Source organism: Strigops habroptila, chromosome 2 (assembly GCF_004027225.2).
Source record: "Strigops habroptila isolate Jane chromosome 2, bStrHab1.2.pri, whole genome shotgun sequence".
NCBI classification, from domain to species: Eukaryota; Metazoa; Chordata; class Aves; order Psittaciformes; family Psittacidae; genus Strigops; species Strigops habroptila.
The window spans coordinates 93,161,714-93,189,362 of NC_044278.2; the positions used below are offsets into that span (position 1 = coordinate 93,161,714).

The window sequence follows — 27,649 nt, forward strand, 5'->3', positions numbered from 1 at the left end:
GCTTAAATCTTCATTTTATATTCAGGAGTAAAGATAAATCTAAATTATTCAAAACAACATCTGGAATAAAAAGCTACTTCCATAGAACAGATAAATGTTACAGGTTATGTTCCATCAGAGCTACTACTTTAAGTGTAAGAACAGAGAAAGTACTGTAAATTCCCCAGACGCCAAGCACATCATGAAAAGAAGGCAAAGAAAAAAGCCTACTGTTCATTACCATTTTAACAAGAATTTTTAATAGGTCATCGTTTCTATTAAGAATCATCTTACCGAACATTAAGCACTTAGATGTTAGATGGCTAGTACTAGCTAATTAAAATCCTCTACACAGTAAGTTCCTCTGTAATCAATCATCAATAATGAATGCATTCTTATTTCTAGACAGTGAGCTGTTCCATTTTAAAGGCAGACCATATGTAGTACTCTCTTTACTTACTCATTCCACTTTGCTATCATATATTAGACCTGCTGAAGCCAGATTATTTGAAGCCCAGTTCTAAGCATACCTGTTCCTAAGGCTTTTATAGCTGGACAGCCTATGTCCTCCTTGTCCCCCAAGTTAGGACATCCTGGCAGATCCACCATCTGTATGAAGTTCCTACACAGCAAAATACAGGCCACCAGAGCTTTCAGAGTTCCTTAGTAAGTTGCAATAATAAGGAATGTGGATAAAAGATCTAGAATTTTGGTATCTCAAGAATGCAAATATACAGAGATACTAATTTTTTTGTAGGAGGAACTGTAGATCTCAATCTTCAGGGAGCATAACAAATAAAAAGGAACTCCTTAAATCTTATTTGGTTGACTTCAAATGACTTTTGAGATAAAATTGGTACATATTTTGAAAGCACCTGGAAATGTTAATAACTTTCTTCCTGAAGAGCCTCTGGCTACAGCCAAAAATAAAAAACCAAAGTTATTCCAAAGCATTACAAATTGAGTGCAACCTAGTTCAGGTCACAGAATGAAACGGAGAAAAATTTTCAAAAGAAATAAATCACTGAGCCCTGGCCCAGCTACCAGACTACTTAATATTTTTAGTATTTAAAAAAAAAAAAAAAAAAAAAAGAGAGAGAGAGAAAAAAACCCGAACCCTCCTCTGTCTGGAAAGGATTACCCACATTGTAGCTCTGTTAGGTTTGTTTTACATGCTACTTTGTAATGCTGCTACTCCAAGACACTTCCTTAGTTCTGCTGCCCTCTTCTCCAACTGCTGAATGTTCCAGTGCCATTGTCTTTTATTTGAATGGAGTTTGTTCAGCTGACAATGCAAACGCTTTAGAATAGCATCATATCTTTTATTCTGTACCTAATAAAATAAAGTTCACTTCAAAACTTATTTCAAGAAATGTGAAACTACTTACAGAGGTGAGTCCAGCTCACCTAACTCTAAGTGTAGATTCTGACATTTGACCCAGTCATTCCATGTTCACTTTACAGCTACTGAGGAGACACAGACATCTAGGAAGCCATTAATCTGAGCTATTGCAGATATCTGCTTTAGGACTCTATGAATCATACCTCTCTTTCCCACTAAGGGAAGAAAAGCTCTGTCCCACTAAGAGCTTAAGTGAGGACTTCAATGTGGGTATCTGTTCTGTAGATGTCTGAAATTTAACAAAGCAAATCCCACTCAAAGAGTCAGCACCTCAAAGCTGTGGCAAAATTTCTACATGGAAAATTTCAGGCTCCAGAGTTAGAGGTGAGAAAGGAAGACATTTTCATTTTTTGACGAGTGTGTTTGGGTATAAATTAGAATACAAGTCAGGTAACCTAGATGTCTGTAGTAGCACCTTCACTGTTGCACTGCATTTAAAAAGCTATGTTTTCCTTAGAAAGGCAATGCAGTACTCTATCAATTTTGCCCTCATTGCTACCTTATGTGGAGAAGAATGGCTGCAGACAACCTTTTGAAGATTTGCATTCTGAAGTATAAAATTATGAAACATTCATCATAATAAAATGGAAATAATGGGCATTCACTCAATGAAAATTTGGGCTTACTTACCCTAGTTGGAATGGCATACGAGTTGCAGTGTATAATTATTCTTGTGTTTGCTTACTGAAATATTGTTACACTGTATTTAACATACATATGATGGTGTCCAGCTGCGCCAGAACTACAACACTGCTAGTGACTTCCTGCCAGTCTCTAACTCATGCTTTATAAACTACATTGCCTTCTTTTACTGGTGATGGGTTATCTTCCTTCATGTTGCCTGCCTCTCCACTATAATCCTCCACAACTTTTTGAGGGAAGCTGTCAGATTCACTCATCTGAATGCGTGCTTGCAGGATGTGAACATCACAAGGGGTTGCATGACACTGAAACACTACCATCAATATTCATTGCTTTTTTTAGAAATGTGTTTGTAGCATCATTATTGGGAACTGTCTGGCACATCTGCTGAGGCAGGGAGTGCTAATATGACATAGAATCACAGAATTACAGAATCATAGAATGGCAGAATGGTTTTGGGTTGGAAGGGACCTTAAAGCTCATCTAGTTCCAACTCTCCTGCCATGGGCAGCGACACCTTCCACTAAACCAGGTTGCTCCAAGCCTTGTCCAACCTGGGCTTGAACACTGCCAGGGATGGGGCAGCCACAGCTTCTTTGGGCAACCTGTGCCAGTGCCTCACCACAAGCAATTCTGGGAACCTGTTTGGCTCATGTGTAGTCACCTGTTACCAACCAACCAAATTTAGGTGTCAGCAGTCTGTAGCTGAATCCCACCACTGCAGCTCAATGGAACCTCATCCATGTATCTAGTACCTCACTTGATTTCTGTGCTTATCTTCAGTATTCTTTTCTCAGTTATGTTGATGACTGCTGGGTATTAATGTCTCTGACTGTTGACTGTCAGTTTTTATATTAAAAATCAGATTGCTTTCCAGAGAGCACTTAATAGAAAATAATACCCTGAAAGACTCAATCTGTAAACCTGCTTCTTTCTGAGACAAAAAGATTATATAATCCAAACAACTGAAGAACAGGCTAACCTTCACTGCTTAATTAAATTTGATAACAGAATATTATTTTTAGGCTAATTTCACTTTTAGTTTAGAGAACTTTCTTAGGAGGATGTTGCTTTAATAACAAAATATTTTCTCAGATGCTGAATAGCACAGACCTGTTCTAAAGTGGCTGCGTTTTGCTTTAACATTTAAAAATTCTCTGCTGTTCCCTATCACATGAAAAATGATTCCTTTTACCTCCTAGATTTTGCAGTGGGCAATAGAGCTAACCTTACATCAGTTAATCTCTATATTTTCAAGCTTCACTCATTGAATTTTGTGGCATTTATTTGAACTCACAAGATAAACCATGTGAAACTTCCAAACTAAAAGCTATCTAGACATACAAAGGATTTTAGTAAGGAACAAAATATAAAATATGGTTCAATTATTTAAAAAAAGAAGGTTTTAACTATTTATCAGAATTGTATCTTGGCAGCTAATTAGGAGCTGCTGTGTTATCTCTCATTTAATCTCAGCTCAAATTAGGAAGATTCATGGGAAGTCCATTTTCTCAGTGCAATTGATTCTCTCATTGATGAGTTATCAGGAACCATGAGACAAGTCATGAATAATCAAGTCAGCAGTGGAATTTAAAGTATTTCAAAAGTATTACAGAAATAAAAAACCATGCATTTTGCTTTACTATCATTCAGTGTCCTTTTTCTTTTCAGGGCATCAGTTCAGAAGTTCACAGCTGAATTCCTTCTTTAAAGACTCAAGAAAAAAGGTTCTTAACATCAATTTTTCTCATGATGGCAATTGAGTTCTGAATTTTAGAAAGACTATCAGTATGAAGAATTTCAGACAGCATGGTTACTGTACATACTTGAATAATGCACGGCCAGCAACAGTGTACAAATACTTCAAAATTCATTTGCACTATCTACATTCTGTCAGAAGAACTGTAATTATATTTTATTCAAATGACTTACCTCAATTTCTTTTCTAAGCTTAGCATGCATTTTTCTCTCTTCTTCGAGCAAATCTGTTTTATTTCTGATGAACTCTTTCAATGTCGTGATTTCCCTTTGTAAAAGCATAATTTCTTCCTGCAGATATAAGTCAAGATACAGAGAACCCCTTCTTAAAAAGTTGCAGTGCATCTATTAAACTAATTTAAAATGTCACATTCTAACAGTCTTGCTTCATTAATAGAGATGAGATAAAGATGTATAATAAACAGTTTAACATTAACATAATTAATAATAATTAATAAATTAAAAATTGCAATTGAAATTAATAACTAAAATAATTCATAACATGGCTTACAAATGTACAAATAACTAGGAACATACACCCTTGATCTGAAATATGCAAACAACTACAACAATACAGGAATTTGAACTCATTTTGGTTGTCTTAATTTTGCTTAAAATGTAATTTATTGGAAAATCAAAGAATATTTAATGTAATAATGTAATATTTGAGATAGATTTTTCTTTCTCATGGGGAAGTACAATGTTAATGAGTCTTCATTTAATCATTATTTAAAGATTTGCTTGTACAACCAAATCTTCAGCAATTTACATGGAAAGAGTAATACCCAATTTTCAGTAATGCAATTTGTGTCAGAGTTTTAATCTGTGATCCCATTCCAACTTCATACTTGATTTTGTTCATATAATGGTCAAGTTTTATGGTGAATAATTCTTACATGGTAGTTTTTATTAAGTATTGCAATTAGAGTCAAGTAAAAGCAATAGTGTAGGCCTAGAATACCAAAACAGGTATCATTTCCCTCTCTCTTTCTATTACCATCTCATCAAATCTCCCTCCTGTTGGCAAACAGCTCAACTGTAGTTTGCTACCTGGCAGCAAAGGTAAAATACTGTGCTTTTACATGAAAAATGGAACAATATGGCAATGTTCCACAGACTTCTAAAAAGTATCCATGTAAGTTTATCCAACAACCCAAAACAGCCCATAAATAGTTTGGCAATCATATAGTTTAATTTACAGCTCTGTAATGTTTTTTTATAGCTGAGTTAATTCGATCACATAGAATAAACCTGACTTTCACAACAATATACAGGTTACAATGGCTTATAATTTTTTTACTGCATACATGTCAAACATTCTTCAATCACTGTAACATTATAAACTATAGTCTCCAAAGTCAGTCTCTCATGAACCATAAATATATTAGACAAAATAATCATATTAGCTAAACTATGCCAAAATTATTCAATGCTAAATGAAAAGAATCAAAGAGAAAATATAGTACCTGCACTTGTTTCATAACAGACCCTTCCGGATTCTGGAGATCACGCATTAACTCCTCTTTCTTTGTCTTTAATTCTTGAACAACAGCTTTCCTTTTAGCAAGCTCAATCATAACTGGCATTTTACTTTCCATCTCCCAAACGAGATGTTTATGAGCCTTTATTTTTTCCCGATATTCATTATTTCTTGCAAATGTCATCTCAAACTCTTCTTGTACTGTTTCTGCATCAAGCCTCAGCTTTAAATTTTCAGAATATAGGGCTCTGACTTCGGCCTCCAGATTTTCACAGTGGTGTTTTGTCACTTCTATGGCATCATCTTGCAGATATATTTCCCTTTCTGTTGTCTTAGTTTCTAACAGAATAGAACCCATATCTTTTTCTAGTTCCTGGAACTTTGCCTGTAAAATATTTCAGTTTCTTTTTTTAGTTAAACACTGCAATTTATATTTATTCAAAAGAGTCTTCCACTTGTTTAACATGGCTTGAATGGAAGAGTTTCATTTCCTAAAATCATCACCTTAGAGGCACAATGCAAGAACACCATCTTAGACTTCTCCCCTTAGATTGAGTCTAAAATATGAAATAAAGTACCCTAGAAATTAATTTTAATTCCTTGTATTTGCAAAATACATAGGACGTGACATATCAAACTCAGTCCTAATACTTGTTTAGAGCTAAAATCTGGTTAAGCCTTAATCAGACCAAAAGTAACTAACCATGCCAAAAATCACTTACGAACCCACACAAACACATAGATGGGTGTTCAGGGTGATGGAGCTTCCTAGACTGCTCTGCTGAAGTTTTTAATCCCACCTTCATCACAGTAGTACTTTATAGATGGATTAATCACAGCTAGTTTTATTCCTCCCCCCCCCCCACCCCCCCAATAAAGCATCAAGTCCTAAAAAGGCCTCTGTATCTTCTCACTGATGAGAACTGAATGACTCCAGGAAGCAGTACTTCAACCCATCATAAGAAATCATAGACTCATAGAATCATTTAGGTTGGAAAAGACCTTTAAGATCATCAAGTCCAACCATTAACCTAGCACTGCAAAGTCCACCACTAAACCATGTTCCTAAGTTCCACATTTACATGTAAATCTAAGATGGGAGGGTTCAATTGCTGCCTCAGAAACATTTCTCCCTCTCTGATGAGTACCAAGGGAGCCTAGATGACTAACACAGGCTTAGTATCTGACCTGTAGGTGATGTAAGATAGCTAGGATGAATCCCACCCAATGTAACAGCCAACAGTAGTGCATTAAGTGAGAGAATTAGCATCATGATTTATGTCACCTATTATCTTCTCCCTAATGGAACCATTATGAGTGCTACAAAATCTCTTACTCAATGTCTTGAACAGATTAAGACATTATTAACTGTTGAGAACAAAAAGTTTCTGTGTAACTTTTAATTTGGAAATCTTGGGCTACAATTTTAGCAGGATTTCTATCACTGCCAGCCACCATTTACTGAGGACAGGAAAGCAAAAGATCTTAATGGCAAAGATCTTCAATGTTGGAGAGGAAATTATTGGTTTTTATGTCTTCCATGGCATGTACACAACAGAATAGATATAAAGATGAAAAAACAGTTCTGCATTCTGACCTTAAGTTCCTAATTATTTAACTTTGTTGTTTGTATGGAATTTCCTAGGGTTTGGGCTTTTTTGAAAGAAATGTGTGGAAGACGAAGAAAATAAATGAGTTAAATTATGTGGGCTCTAACATTCTTTGGGTTTTTCTGAAAACAGATACCCTTGTTTAAGTTGTTTGATCACAACTTAACTGTTGTAGCAGCAACATAATATATTACAGGATGGTATATCATTAGGAGAAAGCTTCTTGCAAAGTGTGGCCAGCCAATTGACAATCCTAAGCAATAAACGTTTTCACTGCTCTTTCAGAGAAGTTATATCTTCGTGCAAAATTTCAAACCTCAACTGTTTCAGTTGGAAGACTATTTACAGGTGTTATAATTGGGACTCTACTATTTCCATCTGCGTTCTCCAACGCTTAAAAATGCCTGAATGCTATTGGGTCTTCCTTCAGACTTACAGGTAAGTTTCTCAGTGAAAATTTGATCTCAAAGGTTAAATAATAATTGAATAATAATAATAATAATTTTATCCACCACTCGGTGGATAAAGAACTGGCTCGATGGCCGCACGCAAAGAGTTGTGGTAAATGGCTCGATGTCCAGTTGGAAACCTGTAACAAGTGGTGTCCCTCAGGGATCGCTGTTGGGACCGGTCCTGTTCAACATCTTTGTCGGCGACATGGACAGTGGGATGGAGTGCGCCCTCAGCAAGTTTGCCGACGACACCAAGCTGTGTGGTTCGGTTGATACACTGGAGGGAAGGGATGCCATCCAGAGGGACCTTGACACGCTTGTGAGGTAGGCCGATGCCAACCTTATGAAATTTAACCAAGCCAAGTGTAAGGTCCTACACCCGGTCGGGGCAATCCCAGGCACTGCTACAGGTTGGGCAGAGAAGAGATTCAGAGCAGCCCTGCAGAGAAGGACTTGGGGGTGTCGGTTGACGAGAAGCTTAACATGAGCCGGCAGTGTGCACTTGCAGCCCAGAAAGCCAACCACATCCTGGGCTGCATCAAAAGAAGCGTGACCAGCAGGTCCAAGGAGGTGATCCTGCCCCTCTGCTCTGCTCTTGTGAGACCTCACTTGGAGTACTGCGTACAGTTCTGGTGTCCTCAACATAAAAGGAATGGAGCTGTTGGAGCGAGTCCAGAGGAGGGCCACGAGGATGATCAGGGGGCTGGAGCACCTCCTGTACGAAGACAGGCTGAGAGAGTTGGGGCTGTTCAGCCTGGAGAAGAGAAGGCTGCGTGGAGACCTCATACCAGCCTTCCAGTATCTGAAGGGGGTCTACAAGGATGGTGGGGAGGGACTCTTCCTTAGGGACTGTAGTGGTAGGACAAGGGAGAACAGGTTCAAACTTAAACAGGGGAAGTTTAGGTTAGATATAAGGAGGAAGTTCTTTACAGTGAGGGTGGTGAAGCACTGGAATGGGTTGCCCAGGGAGGTTGTGGATGCTCCACCCCTGGCAGTGTTCAAGGCCAGGTTGGACAGAGCCTTGGACCACGTGGTTTCAGGCAAGGTGTCCCTGCCCATGGCAGGGGGGTTGGAACTAGATGATCTTAAGGTCCTTTCCAACCCTTACGATTCTATGATTCTATGATTCTATGAAAGCTTAGTAAATTCTGTGAGAGATTAGACCAGAAATGATTACAGTCTTCACAAAACCCACATGTATCCAGTGTTCTACAAAATATTACTAACTAAAACCAGTATTTAATGACTATCTAGGATACTTACTTCAAATGCACAGAAAAAAGCATTTTGTATTAAAAGGATGCTAAGAAAAAATGGCAGAGTCTGGTGAAAATCTACCCCAAAAAAAAAAAAAAAAAAAAAAAGGAAAAAAAAATGCTTTTAATATCCTTTTTTCCCCCATTAATTTCTTAGGAAATCACCATAAAAATTTCAAAAAGCTCTAACTTTGTATTGAGTTTCTCTGAGTTTGCTTTGTAGGCATTGCTCAGTGCTTTTTGGGGTGTTGCTTCATTTTGGTTTTTTTCCAAATATAAAATAAAAGCTTCTGTTAAAACCTGCAATAATGAAATCTTACTTGTGTTGCAACTTTACTACTAACAACAGACATACAGAGTTTTGGCTAAGCCTAAATGCCACACACAGGAACAGCATAGCTGCCTTACACTTTAATGCAAACACCCAGAAAAAAACCCAAAATATCATCAGCTTCTTTTTTGATAGGAATACTTCCTCATCTAATGAGAAAAATGAAATTATTTAAGCTACTTTAAACAAGGTTTATTACCTGCAATTGGAAAAGAAGCGTTTTGGTTTTTTCTATTTCTGACACCTGGGAATGCTGCTGCTCTGCAACTTGTTTTACAACTTGAATTAGTGAAGGAGAACTTTGCTTGGCCATTTTAGGCAAAAGTGCAGGACATTAAAAAAGCAAATTGTTTTATCTTCATTATATTTAATTCCTGATAATGAAAGAGAACAATATTAATAGCTTTCCTATGGAAAATGGAAAGATTGATACATTATTTCATTGGGTTCATTTTTTATTAACAAGAGCAGGTTACTAATGGGTAGCTGCTCTAAGGCAACAGTTGAGAATTAGAACTTTCTTGCAGAATTTTATAAAAATAACTACTGCAATGTTCTTCTGGCCTCTCTGCATGACAGATTCTCAGTTTGTGAGTACAGCCATAGCTTTTAAAAGCATCTGAAGAGCATCGCAAATACATGAGGGCATGGTCTCACGTTTAACCTGAATATTTAAACTATTGCAGTTTAAATATTGCAACTGCAACTGCCTGCTGTATTATTAAACTATCCTTAAGATAAACTATAAATTGAGGAAGCTGTCACATTGAAAGTCACAAACTGATACCATTGTAGAGACACTCCCCCAGCGATAAGAAAATATTTAGTATTATTTTTGTATCACTTCGGATAGATTAACAAATTCTTTATTAATATAAAATCTGTAATATTACATAAAGTGACAGCAAACTCTCAAGAAAATGCAGAGTCTGGGCCAACATATTAAATGGCACTCGGATGACCCATGAACTGTGCCTGAAGTTTCCTAGTCTTGACTAGGAAACCGCATCTTCCATTCTACCACAGAATGGTTAGGGTGGAAGGGACTTCTGGAGATCACCTAGTCCAACCCCCCTGCCAAGGCAGGGCCACCGAAAGCACGTTACAGAGGACCCGCCAGGGCGAGGTGGGTTTTGAATGCCTCCAGAGAGGGAGACTCCACAACCCCCCTGGGCAGCCTGTTCCAGTGCTCTGCCACCCTCAACGTAAACAAGTTCTTCCTCATGTTGAGGTGAAACTTCTTGCATGCGTAGGACAGTTGGAACGCTTGTCCTGACACCTCTCACTTCTCCCTCTGCCCCGCTCTAGCACTCCAGCCGCATCAACGCAACACCAAGCAGTCCTGCCCCTGCGGCATACAGCCCCAAGCCCTCCACGAGCACCGAAAAGCGGACACTGCAGAGCCAGGCGCCCCGACACGAGAAAGCCACCTCGTTCCGCTGCCTGGCAAGTAGGACACCGCGAGCAAGCAGCGCCGAGCACACCACCACAGCACTGCCCACCCCTCCACAGCCACCGCCGCCCCGCCTCAGGGCCCCTCCCGCCGCCGGCCAGGGAGCGTCGGCCAAGGGCCGCCCTCGGGGCGCGGCGTTGTGGGCTTAGGGAGCGTCGGAGAACTGCAGCGACCGGCGAGGCGCCGTGAAGGGAGCGCGGCCCTTGGCGGCGGGCAAAGGGCGCAGAGAGGCGGGAGAGGGGCGGGAGGAAGGGGCTGTTCCCGGCAGGAGGTGGGGGAAGAACGGAGGAACAGCTGAACAGCTCATCGTGTCAGAAACGGGTGGGTGCTGCGCAGTGGAGTCCGTAGCTGCAGAGCAGCCTGGCTCGCGCTGTGGCTGAGGCAGTCTTGCTTAGCTTTTTTTCGCTTCCAAGTTCCCGAAGTTACCTAATTCATTGTATTAAACTGCATTTTCTGGCGTAATTTGCTAATGTTTGATATCATCTCTGCGTACAATCAGTTTTTTTCATCCCTGTTTTGAAATGGCAGGAGCTGAGTATAATACTTTGGCCAGAGACATGTTTCAATACGGTTCTGTGTGATGGATATTTTCTGACCTTTTCCTTACCCTTTCTCAGCATTCTGCGCCAAAAATAACCCCAGTAATTATTTTTCCTTCCTTTGTCTGGTTGAAGGAAAGAAAATGGTTGGGTTGGTCTCTCTTCATCAAGTCCCGCTGTTAATTTTTAAAGATCTAGTTCAGCCGTGTTAGTGGGGTGGAAAGCCTCGGAGAGAACTGATTTCTGCAAGTTTCGTCAAAATAGGTGTCTGGGTGGGGAAGGACAAGACACCTACATCTGTTCCCTTTGGGAGGAAGAGCCAGGAGGATTCAGCTCTCATCCCTCTGCCCAGGGATTGCTTGAAGGGAAAGCAGGAGGGGAAATGGGGGACTCCCAAGGTGTGTTCTGGACCTGGCAGAAACGTAGGCTTGCTGCACGAAGAGGAGACACAGAACAGCAATTCACAGGAAATTGTGTTTTATGAATTATCCTCTGTTCATGAAAAAATACTTTTATTTTCTTGTCCTTCAGTTGTTGTACACTTATCTGGAAGTCATCATCTGTCATGACTATGATTTTAGCACAGCTGAGAAGATGTGTTTATTATCATTTGATTCTTGGACAAAGCCTGATATAAATCCCTTATCCCCTCCACACTTGCCTTTTGACCTTTGCATTGGCCTGTCAAAATATTCAGACATTTTACAGGCCTGCAGAATTTCTGACTGCTCCCAGGAGAAATTGCCATCCTTGTTTTGGGCCTGTGGCCCTGAACACTGGCCTCGTAACCTCTCTATCAGGGTTCTTCTTTCTGAATATGCTTTTTCTTGTCTGACTGCCAAATTCTTCACTGGAGCATGCAGTTACAGGTCAGAAAAGGAAACTCTCTCAATCTGCACAAGTTTAACTTCTTTGTGTTCTCACTCTGTTTTGCTATGCTGTATGTTTCTGAATCTGTTTGTGCAAAGCTGATGCATTGGAATGTATGATGACAGCAGTGAGTTACATGGCAGGGTTAATGGTGCTTCCGGGTTTAACACTACCCAGGCACTTAATCATATTGGTGCCTTTCAGTACAGTCTGTTATTTCCTGTTGATACTGACAGCAGCAAAGGAGGGTCTCGTCATAAAGCAGAAATACAGGTTCCCACTACAATCTTACCTAGAATAGGATTTTCCATCTTGTACAAATCAAGACTGACAGTGAGAAGTGAGATATATAAAGCTGGTGACGTGTGCTTATATCAGATGAAATCTGTTGAGAGTTTAAGAGGATTGTGCTCCTGTGTAAGTAAATTCCTGTGTTTTAAACTTTGTTTATGAAAACTGCATGTACTTCAATATTTTCATTGTAAGTACCCAGTTCTGTTTCTTCAACCTTGCCTAAATACACCTAAGTTGAGAGAGGCAGAATGTTTTATTTTAATCCTGTTTAAGAAGTTTTTACATATTTCTTTTTCCTCCCATTTTTTTGTCTTTGCTGAAATTTTGTTACAGATGTGCTCTTATCCCTGTTCATTTGGGCTGCTTTAATGAACTCTTTTCTTTCTCTGGGCATCTCTCTCAGGCAGATGTGAATTATTTCTTGCTCCTCTGAGTATCTGTAAGGTTACCAGTAGGATTCAAAGGTGCAGGAAATTGCCAGCAGTCTTGTCGTGACCAACAGGGAGTTTTTAGAATTAGATTTTCAGGGTATTTGAAAGTTTGGATCTCTTTGATCTTTTTTCTGTCCTGGGCTGTCTCTTCTCTGCAGCCTGGTTTTATTCTTTCATTGTTTCTTTTCTATATTCACTTTGCTTTTCTCCTTTTCACCCTTGTTACCTTCCTCACTTCTCTCTTTTCATTATCTATCATTTTCTTTGATTTTCTGGATGTCTGTGCAAGAGAATCTTTTTACCCTTCAAATGTTTATACTGACAAAGTTTCAGAGAGTGACTGGAACAGCTAATGGGTGGTCTTGGCTTCAAGTTTGTGCAAGTATTTCTCTTGCATTGTGTACTGAAATGAGCAACTCCTTAACAAATGCACATAATCTTTTCTGATGAAGTTACGTGCAGTGAGACTTGCCATGGAACACTGGGAATGTAGAGCATGTTACTTTAAACCTGAATAACCATGAATGCATTTCTCATAAGCTAATACACTGCTGTGCTTGGCAAGCCTATGTTTTGAGGAGGGTTTTGTTGGGGAACTTAGAAAGCAGTCAGACAGTTTTATTATGAGTGTAAGCAGTTTTACTTGTGACACCATTGACCTCACTAGGACTCTGTGATGCAAAACTGGAAGGTGAATCATTCCCATTGTTTCTTTGTGTACATCCCAATAATTGCCCTTGTGGACTTTTTGCAATACACACACAGCTTAATAACAGAGGCAATTGCCTCTCCCTCTGCAAACACTTTCCTTCCACCCTTTCTTTGGTGGTACTTTTCTGGGCAAATATAAGGACAGCAATGAAATCTACTTACTGTCCACTATTGACATATCTGAAGTGGAGCAATAATCTGTTTTCCCACTACAACCCTCTGTTGTACTGTCTTTGCTGGGGCTAGTAGCTATGCCTAGATTGGGATCATGTCGTACTCATACAGGCCTCCCACAGAGAGTGTCAGGGTAGGGAAGGAAGTATCCTGATTTCCCAAGTCACGGTCTTTGACATGAGTCTGTTTCGACAGTGTTTTCTTAGCAAGCTCTTTTCTCTAAAATCTATTATCAGCTGTATGTAAATAGTACTCTGAGCAAAATCAAGAATCATAAATTCCTTGACAGATGCTTTTATCTGCTGTCACATTCTGATACTTTCAGTTCACCTGTTTTGATAGTTACTAATTTGTCTTTGTAAGTGCTCAACTTACAGAACGGAAAACATCATTTTCAGTCAGGAATATTTTTCTTCCAGTCTGGGGGAAAGAACAATGAAGAAAATAGAGAATGTTTTCTGTAAAACCTACTCTGAGTAAACAATGCATTAAAACCAGAAAGGTCTTTGACCTCTCATTTGAGTGTAGAAACTGGGAATCCATTGGCAGCCATAAAATGCCAAGGAGGACACCAAGTCCGCCATAGCGGTAGGCCTCAAGTACATACAGAAGCAGTATTTTTGCAGGATAATGAAGTGCTGGGAAGCCAGAGCATGCATGTAGTTACAAGAGAATGAGGTCTTGGGGCAGGAACATAATGCTGGGCATTATCTGATACGGATAGCTCTGGTAGCAGAGCATGATTTCAAAGACTTAAAGATTCTTGAGCCCTTTGTTCTTGCAAAGATATAAATCTTCCTGCAAAGGAATCAATATTCGTACACAATTTGTAAGTGTGCAAAGAAATGGTGGTGTTAAAGCATACTCTTAAATGATTATGGGGTCTTACAACTGGTGATAAAGCTTCATGTATTCCTTCTAGATCAAGCACTGTGCTTAGTCATGAAATCTAAATAGTCTGTTCAAGGTTCCCAAAGCAGAGAGATCTAGTCTTTTGTTCCAGAACTCTGAAGGCTTGCAGTGGAAACTAAAAAAGTATTGGAGAAAAGAAAATAAGACACTTCTGAGAGGATATGTAAAATAGGCTCTCATAGCAACAGAGAGAGGAAGAGACAGATGGATAAGTTTCCACAGGCAGGCCTACGTGGGCTTGGATCAGCAAAGTTCAGAAAAGGGAAAAAAACTCCACCAAAACTAGAATTACACTATGGGCCACAAGAAAAGCCCTGAACTATGGAATTATTTTGGATAAGCTTAACATGTCTTCATTTTGGAGCAGAGAGTACAGCTAGCATAGTGAAAATGCTGAGGCAGGAAGTTGTGCAAATTGAATTATTTTCATTATATAATGTATATTATGCATATATAATGCATATTATAATATTATTAAGTTATATTATATTATATTTGCATATTATATACATTGTGTGTAATATTTAATGTATGCATATTGTTTTCATGTAGTTATGCATACTTCTTGCATTAGTAGGTAAAGTTTCAGTAACCTGTGCTGACTTCCTGTGCATGTTTTTGTGTTGAGAAGAACTATACCAGTCATAAGCCCCGCCACACAGAAGTCAGAAATTAGCGAGTCAATAATTTCGATAACAGAAAAGGGAGAAGTGCAAAGAGTCCTGTCAAGGCCTGTGGGAAAGATGTCCTTGCACTCACAGCCCACCACCCCTGCTACCAGGAGGGGTAGCAGACATAGGCTCCTCTTCAGCGATAAGAGTGTAAAATGCCTCAAAAAAAATTGTTACGGAAGCCCCTCCGGTCCCAGCAAGCTGAGGGACCTCTGTATATGGTTCCTCTCATGGGAACTTGAGGAGGGCCCAACAGTCAGAGGTCAAGAAGATCCATTAGGCTAATGTGGGTTAATTATTTCAATAAATCTAATATTATCTATCGTCCCAGACCTGGGAAAAACCTGAGGTAGGCGGGGTGGAAGGGAAATATCTAAATACCTAAATAAATACATAATAATTCCCATTTCTGCTACTTTTGCTGCAGTTTTCTTTTGATGCAGCAAGGAAATCATAAGACAGTAATTACTCCTGTACTATCTTCTCTACACAGTATCACTGAATGCATTGCCTTAATAACGTAATTCTGGTTTGGACTAATGTTGCTGTCTTGCCTTTTTCTTTGTTTTTTATGTTTTGTTACTGACTACTTGGCAGTCGTAAGAATCTTCAAGCATCCTGCAGTATGGTGGAAGCAGTGCTGGTGGATGTGTTCAGCCTACCCGCCAACCTGCAGAACAACATCCAAGGACTGCTCTGTAACACAGTGGAAACTATTGAGAAATGTTCTTCCATCCCTGCTCCATTTGTTTATGTCATGTGTTGCCAGAGGCAAGGAACTGAAAGGAATGGTGAACAAGAGTCCTTGCTTCCAGCTCTGACAGATTTCCAGAGTCTGAAGAAAAGACTGGAGGTGGTACATGCCCCTAGTACAGCTGCTGCTTTGTACACCATCAAACAAAGCCTGGATGAAAAAGACTTAAGCATTATTAAAGTTATTCTACCTACCTTAAGAAAAGACTTAATGAAAGTATATATAGATCATCTCTTTACAGCAGTCTACCAGTTTGAATTTGAGGATTTACAGGTGGCATCTGATTGTGAAAACCTGAAGATACCTGAACCTCGGAGTGAAGAGCAAACGCTTCCTACACAGGACATGGCACTCATCCAAAGTGAGATTCAGATGTACTTGGGAAGCCTGCCAAGCCTGAAAGGGGAGCTCACCATCCTCAGATCTTCTCTCATCCCAGGTAAAGAGGATCCCAGCTAACAGATTTTAGAGAGACTGTTTCCAAGCATACTTTTTCAAGGGAATTGCAAAGTGGGTAAGATTTGGAAATGTCTTCAGGCAGCAAATAACTCTAGGTGATGTTGTAATAGTGTATCTTGCCTATAAGAGGGGGAAGTGTCAATAGAGATACAGCAAAAGACTGGCAAGGCCTGGGGCGTGATCAGAGGAAAGAGAGGCCCAGGTTTAGTGAGAGCATTACTGCAGACAGTAAAATCTCCTTCCTTCTGTGTGGGAATTAGACACTTTGAGAGTTGCCATCATCTTCTGGAAAGGCAGAACAAAAGTTTCTCCTGGTCTGCAGCCTCAAGCATGCCTAGTTAATCAGACTGGTGTCTCAGTGTCCCTGCCATGGCATGACTTTTTACTGCAGCATGTCTCTGAAGCGGTGTGGTTTTGGGGTCTCATGCTTCAGAGTAATTGGGGGAAAGCTGAGAGGTTTGCTGCAGCAAAAATTTGGAACTGTCTTTCCCTAAAAATATGTCTGAAATGATCCAGAACCTGAAAAGAACATGAGTTACTTAAAGCCATCTTTGCCTTCACTGTGCTTCAAGGTTTTCACTGTGACACTGTGACTTTGAGGATCGCACTACGTAAGAGATTTTTAATCTTAACTCTGAATATGTCACTAAGCTTGTCGGCTGTTAAGATAGCAAAAATACCAGTTGTGGGGACTATCTTCTGTGTTCAGATTTGCCACACAGATCCCCTCCTTCCCATCACCCCCCAAAGCAGGGATTGCATTTGGCACATGAGGCCACACTAAATAATCCGCATGGTAAAAACACAGGATTTTTCAATAACACTAGAAATTCTTGGTGCTTTCAGTGTACTTTAGAAAGATGTCTGAGATTCTGTGAAGTCTTGAGGACTAGTACTTCATTTGCCAAAGAAGTTGAGAGATTCCACCTTAGAACATTTGTTTAAACATCTACCCTCATGTTCCTCAATGAATTACATCTTCTCTAGGGTTTGCTCTACAGCTGTGCAAAAAGTCATGCTAAATCTGCCAAGATTCCTTCTTGCTCAAACCCCTCTAACCTGGCCTCAGAGGATTATGATTATGAGCAAGAAGGAAACTTAGAATCCTTAAATTTAAATGCCATAGCTAAATACAAGGTAATGCAATACTCAACTTGATTGGCTGATTTCAGGTCTGTTCAGTATAAACCCATGTAATATCTAGAGTGGTCTTGTGTTAAAAGCAATTGTTTGTTGTCTTTTTTGCCTTGCCAGACGATATCTTCCTACATGGATTCACCACAAGGGCAGGTGGGATCTCGTACATACCAACTCTAAGCTCCTGCAATCTCTTCAGCAGTTCAAAACGGAGGGACCCACAAGTTGTTGTTAAAGAAAATCTCCGCCGGCTAGCTAATGCTGCAGGATTTAATCCGGAGACTTTTCACAGAGTCAAGGTATCTTATCAAACAATCGATTTCTGTAAATGGATCAGATCTTCCTTCATGTATCACTGGCTGAAACTGTAGGCGTTATTCTTGTCTTTCTCAGCAAGAACTTGTGAGAAGCAGGACAATTGAAATATTTATGCTGGCAGTTTATCTGTGGGAATAGCCATCCAAACATCAGCCATTTGGCACTACAGGGAAAAGCAGCACTGTTTCTTCCAAGTACATTCTAACATTTATCTTACCACAGACTAGAAAAATCAGATAAATGATCAGAGGAATTTCTCTTAAAACAAGAATACAGTATCATTCCTGTGATGGCTTCCTACTGATACAGCTGCATGGCATTTGAACAAAGGAGTGCCTGATTTCCACACATAATCTGGTGCAGAAGTGTTTCATGCCAAAATAAAATCCTTGCATTAGTCAGAACTGCGGGGGTTTTTTTTGCTGACATATCACTATCCATGTTCTGGTTTTGTCTTGACAGATTGATCATGCTAATGCTGTGTGTATTATGGGAAAGACAGATCCTGACAGCTATGATGGAATAGTTACGAATCAGAAAGGCGTTACGATAGCAGCTCCAGGTGCTGATTGCATACCTGTGCTCTTTGCTGATCCTGTCAGAAAAGCCTGCGGTGCTGCTCATTCTGGTAGGAATTTTAAATCACAGAGATCAAAATAGCTGAGAGACCACTGGAAAAAAGGGAGTTATGGACGAAGGGTTACAAATCAGCAACCAAAGGAGCACTGAGTGAGAATGAATAAATACAAGATCGCATAGCAATGTAGACCCTGACCTGTTAAGCCTGTACCCTGCCAAAACAAGATTAGTCTTAAGAATATTTTGTTTCCCAAGCTATGCATTTTTAATTATTTTATAACTGTAATAATTATTATTTATATATTTATACATTTATTTTTCTGATCCAGTAGTCAAAACCAAGTAATTTTCTTTGTGCCCTGTCTTACTTCCTATGTAAAAAATGGCTCTAAAGCCAATGCTCCCAACAATCATTTCGGATCAGGAGAAATACTTGTCTGAGAGTAAAACCTAATAAGGGTGAAACTAAAGCTGGGATGGTTAGCACAACCTGAGGTTATGTCTGATTTCAGAAGATGCCCCAGCTGTTAGACGAGAACATGTATCCCATGGGGAGATTTTCCAGTTGGGGCTGTTTCATTTTATAAAAAAGTCTGTATTTATGAGGTGAAGGAAACTGCGCTGCTGAGAGTTTCTCCTCAGCTTTGATGCCAGTACACCCCTCGATATAGTAGGAAGCTTCACCTCTGCCTAGAATTTGTGAAAACCACCCAATTCATACAATTCTTCATGCATTCAGTAAATCAGCCAAAATAAATTCAAACTTGTGAGTCATCATAAGATGATCAAAACTTTGACTTCAGAAAAGTTGGGTGAGGGTGAGTGTGTCCCACCCCTTGCCTAGCAAGTTTAGGCTAGAGAAAGTGAGAATTGCGACAGGCCTGAGAATTGTGGCCTGTCTGGGAGGAGAGGGTGTGTTGTAGTTTTTAATGGGGAGAAGGGGTGGAGAGAATTTTATCTGCTCTTGAAAGTTTTAAGAGTTTTATTTTGCAAGTGTTCAAACCTAATTATTGTTAAATACTTAAATCTGTAGTTACTCCTTTCTCTGCTGTCTCTTCATTTGCCTAGTCCCTGGCACACCACACTGTTCCCCCCAATCCACACCGCTGCCTTCTCTGAGCATACCTCCCACATCTAGCCTGAATTCCTGCCTTGCATCTCCCAAGTTTTGGCCTTTGTTCCCACATCACAGTCCTTGCCAGGCTTCCAATTATCTTAAGTCCTTTCCTGCCTGTCCAACCCACCTCAGTTCATGTTTAACTTAAACGCATGTTGCTATGTATACAGATAAAAGACAATTAGGTATAAGGTCACTCAGTCTTTGGATGTAGAAAAGCAGAGGAAGAGTTATTAGCATATCTTATCCTTCGTTATTACATGCTCCCTGTGCAATGGCAAACACTTCCTAGGAATCAAATTAAGATACAAGAACTCAAAGTTGGGCTTTCCTCTATCCCAAACAGTTCCAAAGTGCAAAGCTGGGCTGTCTTCTATCTGGGCCAAACAATATCTCTAGGTTGAACTTCTTATTTTTCTCTCTAAAATAACACTAAGACCATTTTCACCATATCGCCATATTATAAGTGTAGGCTTCTGACTGTGCCATATTTCTGTTGTCATATTCCCATTTATATGTTTCAAGTGCAGAAGAGCTGTAAGTTATGTTCTAGTTGCCCAAGCCAGGAAACTGGTAAAATGGAATTCTGGAATCCTAATCTAAAATCTTCTCTCTAGTTTCCATCTCCACTAAATTATATCAGCAAAATGATAGTTAATGTGTTTTAAAAAAAATTAAACTATTTGTTATTAGATACATTTATTTATTTCAGATGAAAAGGTATCTATTAATTTCTACCTTTAATAATAGCATGTATTTTCGATACTATAAAATTGGAGAGACAATTTATACAATTTTTTTCTCAACCTCTAATTTCTCACAGGATGGAAAGGCACACTGTTAGGAGTTTCTATGGCCACAGTAAATGCTATGGTATCTGCATATGGCTGTAACGTGAAAGATATCCTTGTGGTGCTGGGCCCGTCTGTAGGACCTTGCTGCTATAAACTTCCTCACGAGTCAGCGACAGAATTCCACAGAATTGATCCAAAGTGTGTGAGACTATTTGACTCTGCAAATCCTTATATTGATATTAGAAGAGCAACACGGTAAGCCTACTGCATGAACAAAAGACTAATTCTGCATTTGTTATCAATAATTATTTTGATATTGTATTATCCAACACTATTATGGTGAGGGTCCTCACCATCTTAAAGTACTCCCTAGTACTCTGCAGATCAACAAATGATACCTTTGAATGAATTGTATCATCTCATCTCTTTTGCTGGGTTTCAACTGTTATTTTACCCTTTTACTATTAGTTTATGGATTATAGACCAATATGCAAATTAAATGTGTTTTACTGGCTGCAGAAAATAGATTATTTTAGTCTAATACTGGAAGAAAGAAAAAAGAAAAGCAAATGAAAGACCAAATCACAGTATTGGCACAGTTTGTTCAACTGGTACTTGAAGTGCTGTCTGAATGATAGTGTCTTAAGGAATGTGAGTATGTACAAAAAATATTATTTTATGTTTCTTTCTTTCTTCAAGGATTCTTCTTGAGAGGGGTGGGATTCTTCCTGAGAACATCCAAGATGATTCTGTCACAGACCAGAACCAAAATGTCACTTTCTGTACAGCATGCCACCCTGATAAATTTTACTCTCACTTTCGTGATGGGACTAACTTTGGGACACAGATTGGCTTCATATCAATCAAAGACTGAGATGGTAACTCTTACTCTTCAGTAGTATTTAGACAATAAGTCTGGTGTGTTGTCTGGCATCCTGCTCTTCTCATAGCTCTTCCTTCTTCATTTCCCAGACAATGACATTTCCCTGGCAATGTTCAAGGTCAGGTTGGACAGGGCCTTGAGAAACCTGGTCTAGTGGAAGATGTCCCTGCCCATGGCAGGGGGATTGGAACTAGATGATCTTTAAGGTTCCTTCCAACCCAAACCATTCTATGATTCTAGGATTCTAATTTGTTTTACTAAGCAAATTCTAAGTGTGCGCTGTTTCTTTTGGCCATAAAAAACTTGCCTCTGGATCTTACAATAGATGTGATAGTTCCTTATACATAGGCAGTGGGAGATTCCTAACAGTAAACCAGTGCTGACTGTAGCTCGCAAAGTTGCCAAGCGCAAGCCACAGGACAACTGTCCGCATGACGTATTTTCTATTTTCGATTCAACGATCTTTATCAGTTCTAGACTTTTATGTCCACTAGAGGTCAGTGCTCGCTCACGCTGCACTTCCAGCCCTGGCTGCGCTGTGCATAGAGGTTTTCAAAACATGCATTTTGTAAAGCGCTGTGTAGCATATGCTACTACTTTTGCCTATATAATCATCTGCCGATGATTATTCTGGTATCAGTGTTTAGAAGTATAATCTACTTTTCATTTTGTTGGGCTATGATTTAGAGCTGACCAAATTAGAACTTTCCTTGTCCTCTGAGAGAACAGACTTTAAATAATTTTCCTTTACCTGTGAATGGTATTTCCCCAGTGGAGAGCCTGGTTCTGAGTCTGTTACCCTCTGACTGTAACCACCTGCCAAAAAAATACTTCTTCCAACTCTCTTACTTCTTCTTTAGAAATATCATTCCTCTTCTGCTGCAGCACTGCAGGCCTTGACAATAAAAATTCTTACGTTTTTAGTTACCTTTTAAAAACCTCATTGTTGCTTTCATCATTCTCAGTTTCTTTTGTATCTTCACTGTAGTAATCTTCACACTCCTCAACTTAATGCAGGCAAGCATGTTACTGCACACTACTTGATGATGTGTGTGGTATGTATGTGTATGATGTGTATTACTGACTTATGCCAAATATAGGATAATATAATTATATGGACATTGACAGGCTTATCTTGCTGCACTAGGTGAAAAAAAACCCAACAACCTACCTTCACCTTTTAATTCTGTCCCTTTGCCCTGGTTGGTATCTGTGAACCACTTTATGAGTACCGATTGATGTAGCAGTGAAGTGAGTAAGGTGTCTCCTGCTGTTTCTGCTGTGGGGGCAGTAGCACCACATAGTCTTCAGTCCCTGCACCTGAAGCTCTGCCAGTGCTCTTTGCTTAACCCTCTTCCTTTGCAGATTAAGAGAATGCCATCAAAAGCAGCTGAGTAACTCAGTTTTGCAAGGTGCTGCTTGGCAGCTGAATCATTGCAGAATCACAGAATGCCGGGTTGGAAGAGACCTCAAGCATCATCTGGTCCAACTGTTCTTGGCAAAAGCACAGTCTAGACAAGATGTCCCACCACCCTGTCCTGCAGAATCTTAAAAGTGTCCAACTTCGGGGAAGCGCTCCTTCCTGAGGGAGAGTATTCCAATGGCTGGTTGTTCTCATTGTGAAAAATTTTCCTCATGTCCAACCAGAATCTCCTTGTGAATAAGTTGTGCCCATTGCCCCTTGTCTTTTCCGTATGACTCCTTGTAAAAAGGGTGTCTCCATCTTCTTTGTAGCCACCCTTTAAATATTGGAACATGGTGATAAGGTCTCCCCTGAGCCTTCTTTTGTCAAGGCTGAACAAACCCAATTCTCTAAGCCTTTCCTCATATGGCAGGCTTCTCAGTGACCTTCACCTCTGTGACCTTAGGTGCCCCTGTGCCTGCTGTTAGCCCATCTCACCTCAAGGACGGTTTTAAACTAATGCATTTAACTTTGCAGTAAGTAGAAAGACCTTGCAGCCATGCTACTGCAGTTCAAATGCTCAGCAGTATGTTAAGTCACAGTAACATGATACTGATAGTAAGCCCTGGCTTGTTCATGCCTGCTCAAGAATGACAGCAGTGACTTTCTGTTTAGAAAAATACTATTTACAGGTCATGGTAGGACTGTGCAAGCTGGAGAGCATGTCAGAATGGGCAGAAACACCAAAGGCTTTACATTTAGAAGACAAATTGTTACCACAATCGTTGTTCATTATTTCTTTTACAGTGAATTACCTAGACTGTAAACCTGTCAAGACAGGAAGCAGCCTTTTGTACATGGATTACTGCGGGAGAGAACTCCAGGACCAATAAGAAAATAATAATAATGGTCAGTCCCCAAACAAGCTAGCCTTTTTATCATACAGACTTTCTTTAAAAAGGAGACAAGGCTGTTTCACATTTCTATTTATTCACTTTTCATTCCTGTTGCTCACTAAAGGAGCCAAGCAGATCAGCCCTGATTCACCACCTCTAGGGAAGCTCTTAAAACGCTTCATAAATTGTTCAGCTGTACCTACCTAATGATCAGATCCCATTTATTAACCTTGCTCATAAATTTATGAGCTGCATTTGCCCTATTATTGTTATTAAATAACATTATCAATTATGATTGTGGTATGCCCTGAGGCAAGCGCAAGACATGATCACATTGAATTTTGCTTTTGATAGCTATTACTGTGCAGTTAACGTTTCTTACTATTGTAGATTCTGAATATGGGTCTCTTTATTTACATTTATATATTTGAATGTAGTGTACCAAAACATGTCTGAGAAAGGCTTTATTCACTATTCCAATAAAACAGGGCAGCTCCAACACAGACTTCTGGTTCCAGTGCTTGGGAAAGCAGTGTGCAACTTCAGAGGCATAGACTAAAGCCTGAGATAATTAGTGAAATGTTCATCCAAACTGTGGCATTTATTGCTACAGGTATGGCAAAGGTGAAAAATATTAAGGAGGTTAGATGAAAAATGTTTTTAATACATTTGTAAAGGTTAGGTCCATTGGTGACTGCTGGTCTTTCTCTATTGGCAACCTGAGGAGACAGACTGGGGCTGGACAGTTGTTGGTCTGAGTTCTGCGTTTGATGGCTGCATTTCTGAGCAGCTGCAAAATCAGAAGCTGTGTGAATGGACCTTCAGTAAAACATTTGGGCACATCTTGACTCACAGAAAGTGTATCATTCCTCCCAGATTACAAGCTTTCAATTACAGGACGGTATCTCCTTTCTCCAGCAGTAACACAGTTTGCAGAGTAGTTGTCTTTGCTTCCAGTCTTATTTTCCTCATGTTTATCTCTTGCACATTGCTTTTTCTGTCCAGCACCACTCACAATTGCCCTACAAGGTTTGTGTCGTTGGAGGAAACAGATGCCATTCTGCCAGAGCAGCAGCAGTGTTGCTTGCTTTTGTATGCATGTGCCTTTTTTTTCCTTTTAGCAGCCATGTGAAACTTCTTGTCCTCAGCTCAGGATCTTTATCAGTATCCTTCAACTATTCCCATTTTACAGATTTCTGCAAGAGCTCCCAGTTTCCAGCCTGCACAGCAAAGAAGTCAATATTCCTGGATTCTCTCACTGCTGTCCTCATTTCCACTCCATGCTTAGTTTGCTTCTGGGTGATGCAAAGAGGGAGATGAACTGCACATATTTGTCCTGAGGCTCAGAGTGGGTTTGGTGTGTTGCTTGCCTTGATGTCATGTGTGTGAAGCTTTTGTTCTCTGAGTACAAAAGCCCTCCCTGAACTCCAGCCTCTTGTGCAACAATATAACAGGACAGTGCACTGACAAGACCAGTAAATCCTATATGTGGCAGAGGAAATAATGTATTGACCTGCTGAGGGATTTACATACCTCTGAAGACTGATAGCAAGCTCTGCCTGTAAGGCTGACTTGTTCTACTTTCCATTTCCAGTAGATACTATCCCATGTTTCCAGATGAATGATTCAGATAGAAATTTACATGAATTTAAGAACTGTCTTAATCGGGTATATTCTTATATCCAGGATGTTGCTAATATTTATTCAGTGCCACACCTTTTTACAAGACTAAGAGATTTTGCTGCTCTGCTTGCTTTGAATACACGGTGCCTGTGGCTGTGCTGCTAAAGAGCATGATTATGGATTTCCCAAAGGCATGCAGAGAAACAGGAAGCTAGCTTTTTTAAGTGATCCCTCTGATCTTTCATTAGTAATCGTTTAATTTACAGTAGCATCTCACATTACAAATGCTTGGCTAGCTCTCTTTGTCTGTGAGCTCTCAGGGGTCAAAGGAGGCCCACAGAAGAATTTCGGGAGCGTGGTCCCTGGAGCACAGCAGGGCTGAGGTCTCTCTCTTCCCCTTCTGCGAATGTGGCATCCTGTCTCCAGGGCAACCTGAATTCTGACAGTCATGGGAGCAAGGACATGGCATGGATTTCCATTTGATTCCTGCAACAGAAAAGAGATCTGAGACAAAAATCAATATGTGACTAAACTATGAGAGTTCATTTTCGCAATTCGTTTTATCTAAGGGTTCATTTCCTCTCTTCTTGTGCAAATGTTATTCACAACTTACTAACTACTCCATTTGTTTTCCTGATTTTGCCTCTTCTACACATAGCGAAGGCCTAAACATCTGAAATAAATAATTGCAGCTTAAAATTTTGGGGTCTATCTACCATTAAATCAAACAAGCATTTTATAAGGAGGCTGAAATCAATGTTTGCATTTCAAGATCTATAATTTAACTATTACTCATGTGATGCAAAATTTTTAGGCAGCGATTCATAGTTCTGTTCAGATGTTTCAGTTCAAAGGGATTTTATCAATGACAACTATAGAAAACCCTGCCTATCTGAAATAAATATCTTGGCATTTCTCTTGAGGCACTGAGCTCTACCCTAAAAGAATATTCAAGCATACATTGCTGCTAAAGGAAAACATTTTTGTTCTGCTTTGGTTTTCTTTGTTTGAAACTGTAAGCTTGATTTTCCTGCACAAGAGTAAATCACAAAAAACTCGGTTGTGAAAATAAAGTTGTGACAGGTGGCTTCCGATTGGTTTTAATAGGTGCTTTTAGTAAGTGCTTTGTAAGATTAGTATTAAATAAAACAGGGTTATGCAGGCAATTTTGTTCTGACTCTCTGCTGTCTTCCTTATATCATCCCGTCAAAAAGCTTTCAGAACATGAAAGGTGATCTGAGCAAGAAGCTCGTTAGAGAGGCTCCTTTAGCATTGTGGATGTTTTTTGCTATATTTGATGCTTAGATCTTTCTCAGTTCTGTCAATTACCATGCAACTTTGATCCTCAAGTTCCCCAAGAACTGAAACATCCTAGCTCACGTAACTCTGTGCTAGCTATGTCAGAAACACAAATGTAGACTTGATGGTGTCAATTCTTCAGCCTATCTGGTGCTATCGTAAATGACATTATGATAAAATATCACACCACAATGTTGAGATATTTTGAGAAAAATCTCCTGAGCAGCTCTGCATTTACTTGAGATTTTAGGGGCTATAAGTCAGTAGCATTTTTTTGCTTTTCACAAACTGGGGAAGTTAAAGATAACTTTGCATGCTCTTCTTATCTACTACATGTCTTAATCAGAGCAACATGTTTTGGGTTTGAGAGTCTTGTCCATTGTACAATTATATTTCTGTAATTTCCTTTAAGAATGGCTTAAGAAGAGACTTGAATGCATATGCATTGGCCAGGAAGTGCAAAATGCAGGTGACTTCTTTTCATTATTTTTGTATTACTATTTAACATAAAGTCTGTCAGAAAAGGCAGGCACCGTAACATGGGAAAGTCAGACTGCTCAAGCTAAAATGTTCTCATAGGAGAAAGGGTAAAGATTCAGACCACGCTAATGGCTAGTTTCAACATCTTTGGGATGACATGTTTCAATCTGTCTTTTGGAACAACTCCTCGTTTCCTGTTTTGAATATTAAGAGCAATCTGAAATAAAGCATTTAAAACTGAAGAAGTGCCATTGCAAATTAAAACAAATATTGAAATCTCAATTCATGCTGAAAAGAGAGAGTCTGTCTTCCACCAAGCTCATCTTTCTATTTATGTATATCTATCTGCATGAGCTAATCCTCTTATTTCTTCAGTAAATATTTCCTTTGTAGATTGCAGATTGTTATGTTCCCTTCAGTAAATGTTTAGCTAAGTTCTACGTGTGATATTTAGGTCCATTAGTCTCTCCTAAGATGATCCGTCCAGCTCTTAATTCTCTAAATTCTGCCTTATTAATGTCCATTTGGTGATAATCAGTTTTCACTTACACGCTTTTTTAGAAGGAGAGTGACATTTGAACTTTGTAGAGGGACTGTTTTTCTGATTGATAGGCTTGCAAAGCTGTGCTGCTCAGTACAAACAAAGCTTGAAGCAGCCTTAACTGAATAATGTTGATGTCCCTCAATTCCCTCGTTTTCAAAAGAGTCATAGTCTGTTGCACTTCAATTAGGATCTATTTTAGGCTTCCTAGCTGTAACTCATAATCCATCACAATGTTCCAGAAGCAATCTTCATGAAGGAGGCTCAAAACAGAAAGTGAAAAATAGTTGGTATGTTTGAGGCTGACACAAGATTTATGGTGGGAGAACATTTTTAACTTAAGCAAAAACTTTTTAAAAATCTGATGTTGGAAAGCTGACACGAGGAAACTAAAATACAAAA

At 39.6% G+C, this 27,649-nt stretch overlaps 2 protein-coding genes across 4 annotated transcripts; one reads left to right on the forward strand and one right to left on the reverse strand.

The window, feature by feature from the left end:
* Positions 1-1,147: 1,147 nt before the first annotated feature.
* CCDC122 (coiled-coil domain containing 122) lies at positions 1,148-9,232 on the reverse strand (the record flags this gene model as incomplete). The annotated part of the gene is made up of 4 exons (XM_030477369.1): positions 1,148-1,312; positions 3,956-4,072; positions 5,248-5,646; positions 9,110-9,232. Coding segments are annotated over 4 exons (804 nt in total), but the record flags the coding sequence as incomplete, so codon positions are not given.
* Positions 9,233-10,646: 1,414 nt separating this feature from the next.
* LACC1 (laccase domain containing 1) lies at positions 10,647-26,093 on the forward strand. Of its 3 annotated transcripts, none has more exons than XM_030477395.1 (7): positions 12,016-12,189; positions 15,563-16,158; positions 17,433-17,614; positions 18,096-18,261; positions 20,153-20,378; positions 20,823-21,001; positions 23,216-26,093. In XM_030477395.1, exons 2-6 carry the CDS (start codon positions 15,591-15,593, stop codon positions 20,995-20,997), a joined length of 1,317 nt encoding a protein of 438 aa, XP_030333255.1. In that variant the 5' UTR covers positions 12,016-12,189; positions 15,563-15,590; the 3' UTR covers positions 20,998-21,001; positions 23,216-26,093. The 3 variants fall into 3 exon arrangements, with proteins under 3 accessions (XP_030333256.1, XP_030333255.1, XP_030333257.1); XM_030477397.1 differs by having other exon boundaries at positions 24,497-26,093; XM_030477396.1 differs by lacking the exons at positions 12,016-12,189; positions 23,216-26,093 and adding an exon at positions 10,647-10,684 and having other exon boundaries at positions 20,823-21,944.
* Positions 26,094-27,649: the final 1,556 nt, after the last annotated feature.

Coding starts and splice junctions, on each gene's coding strand:
- LACC1 (XM_030477396.1), top strand. CDS start 15,591: ATGGTGGAAGCAGTGCTGGTGGATGTGTTCAGCCTACCCGCCAACCTG. Junction 17,615..18,095: donor AGACTTTTCACAGAGTCAAG/GTATCTTATCAA, acceptor TTGTCTTGACAG/ATTGATCATGCTAATGCTGT. Junction 18,262..20,152: donor CTGCGGTGCTGCTCATTCTG/GTAGGAATTTTA, acceptor AATTTCTCACAG/GATGGAAAGGCACACTGTTA.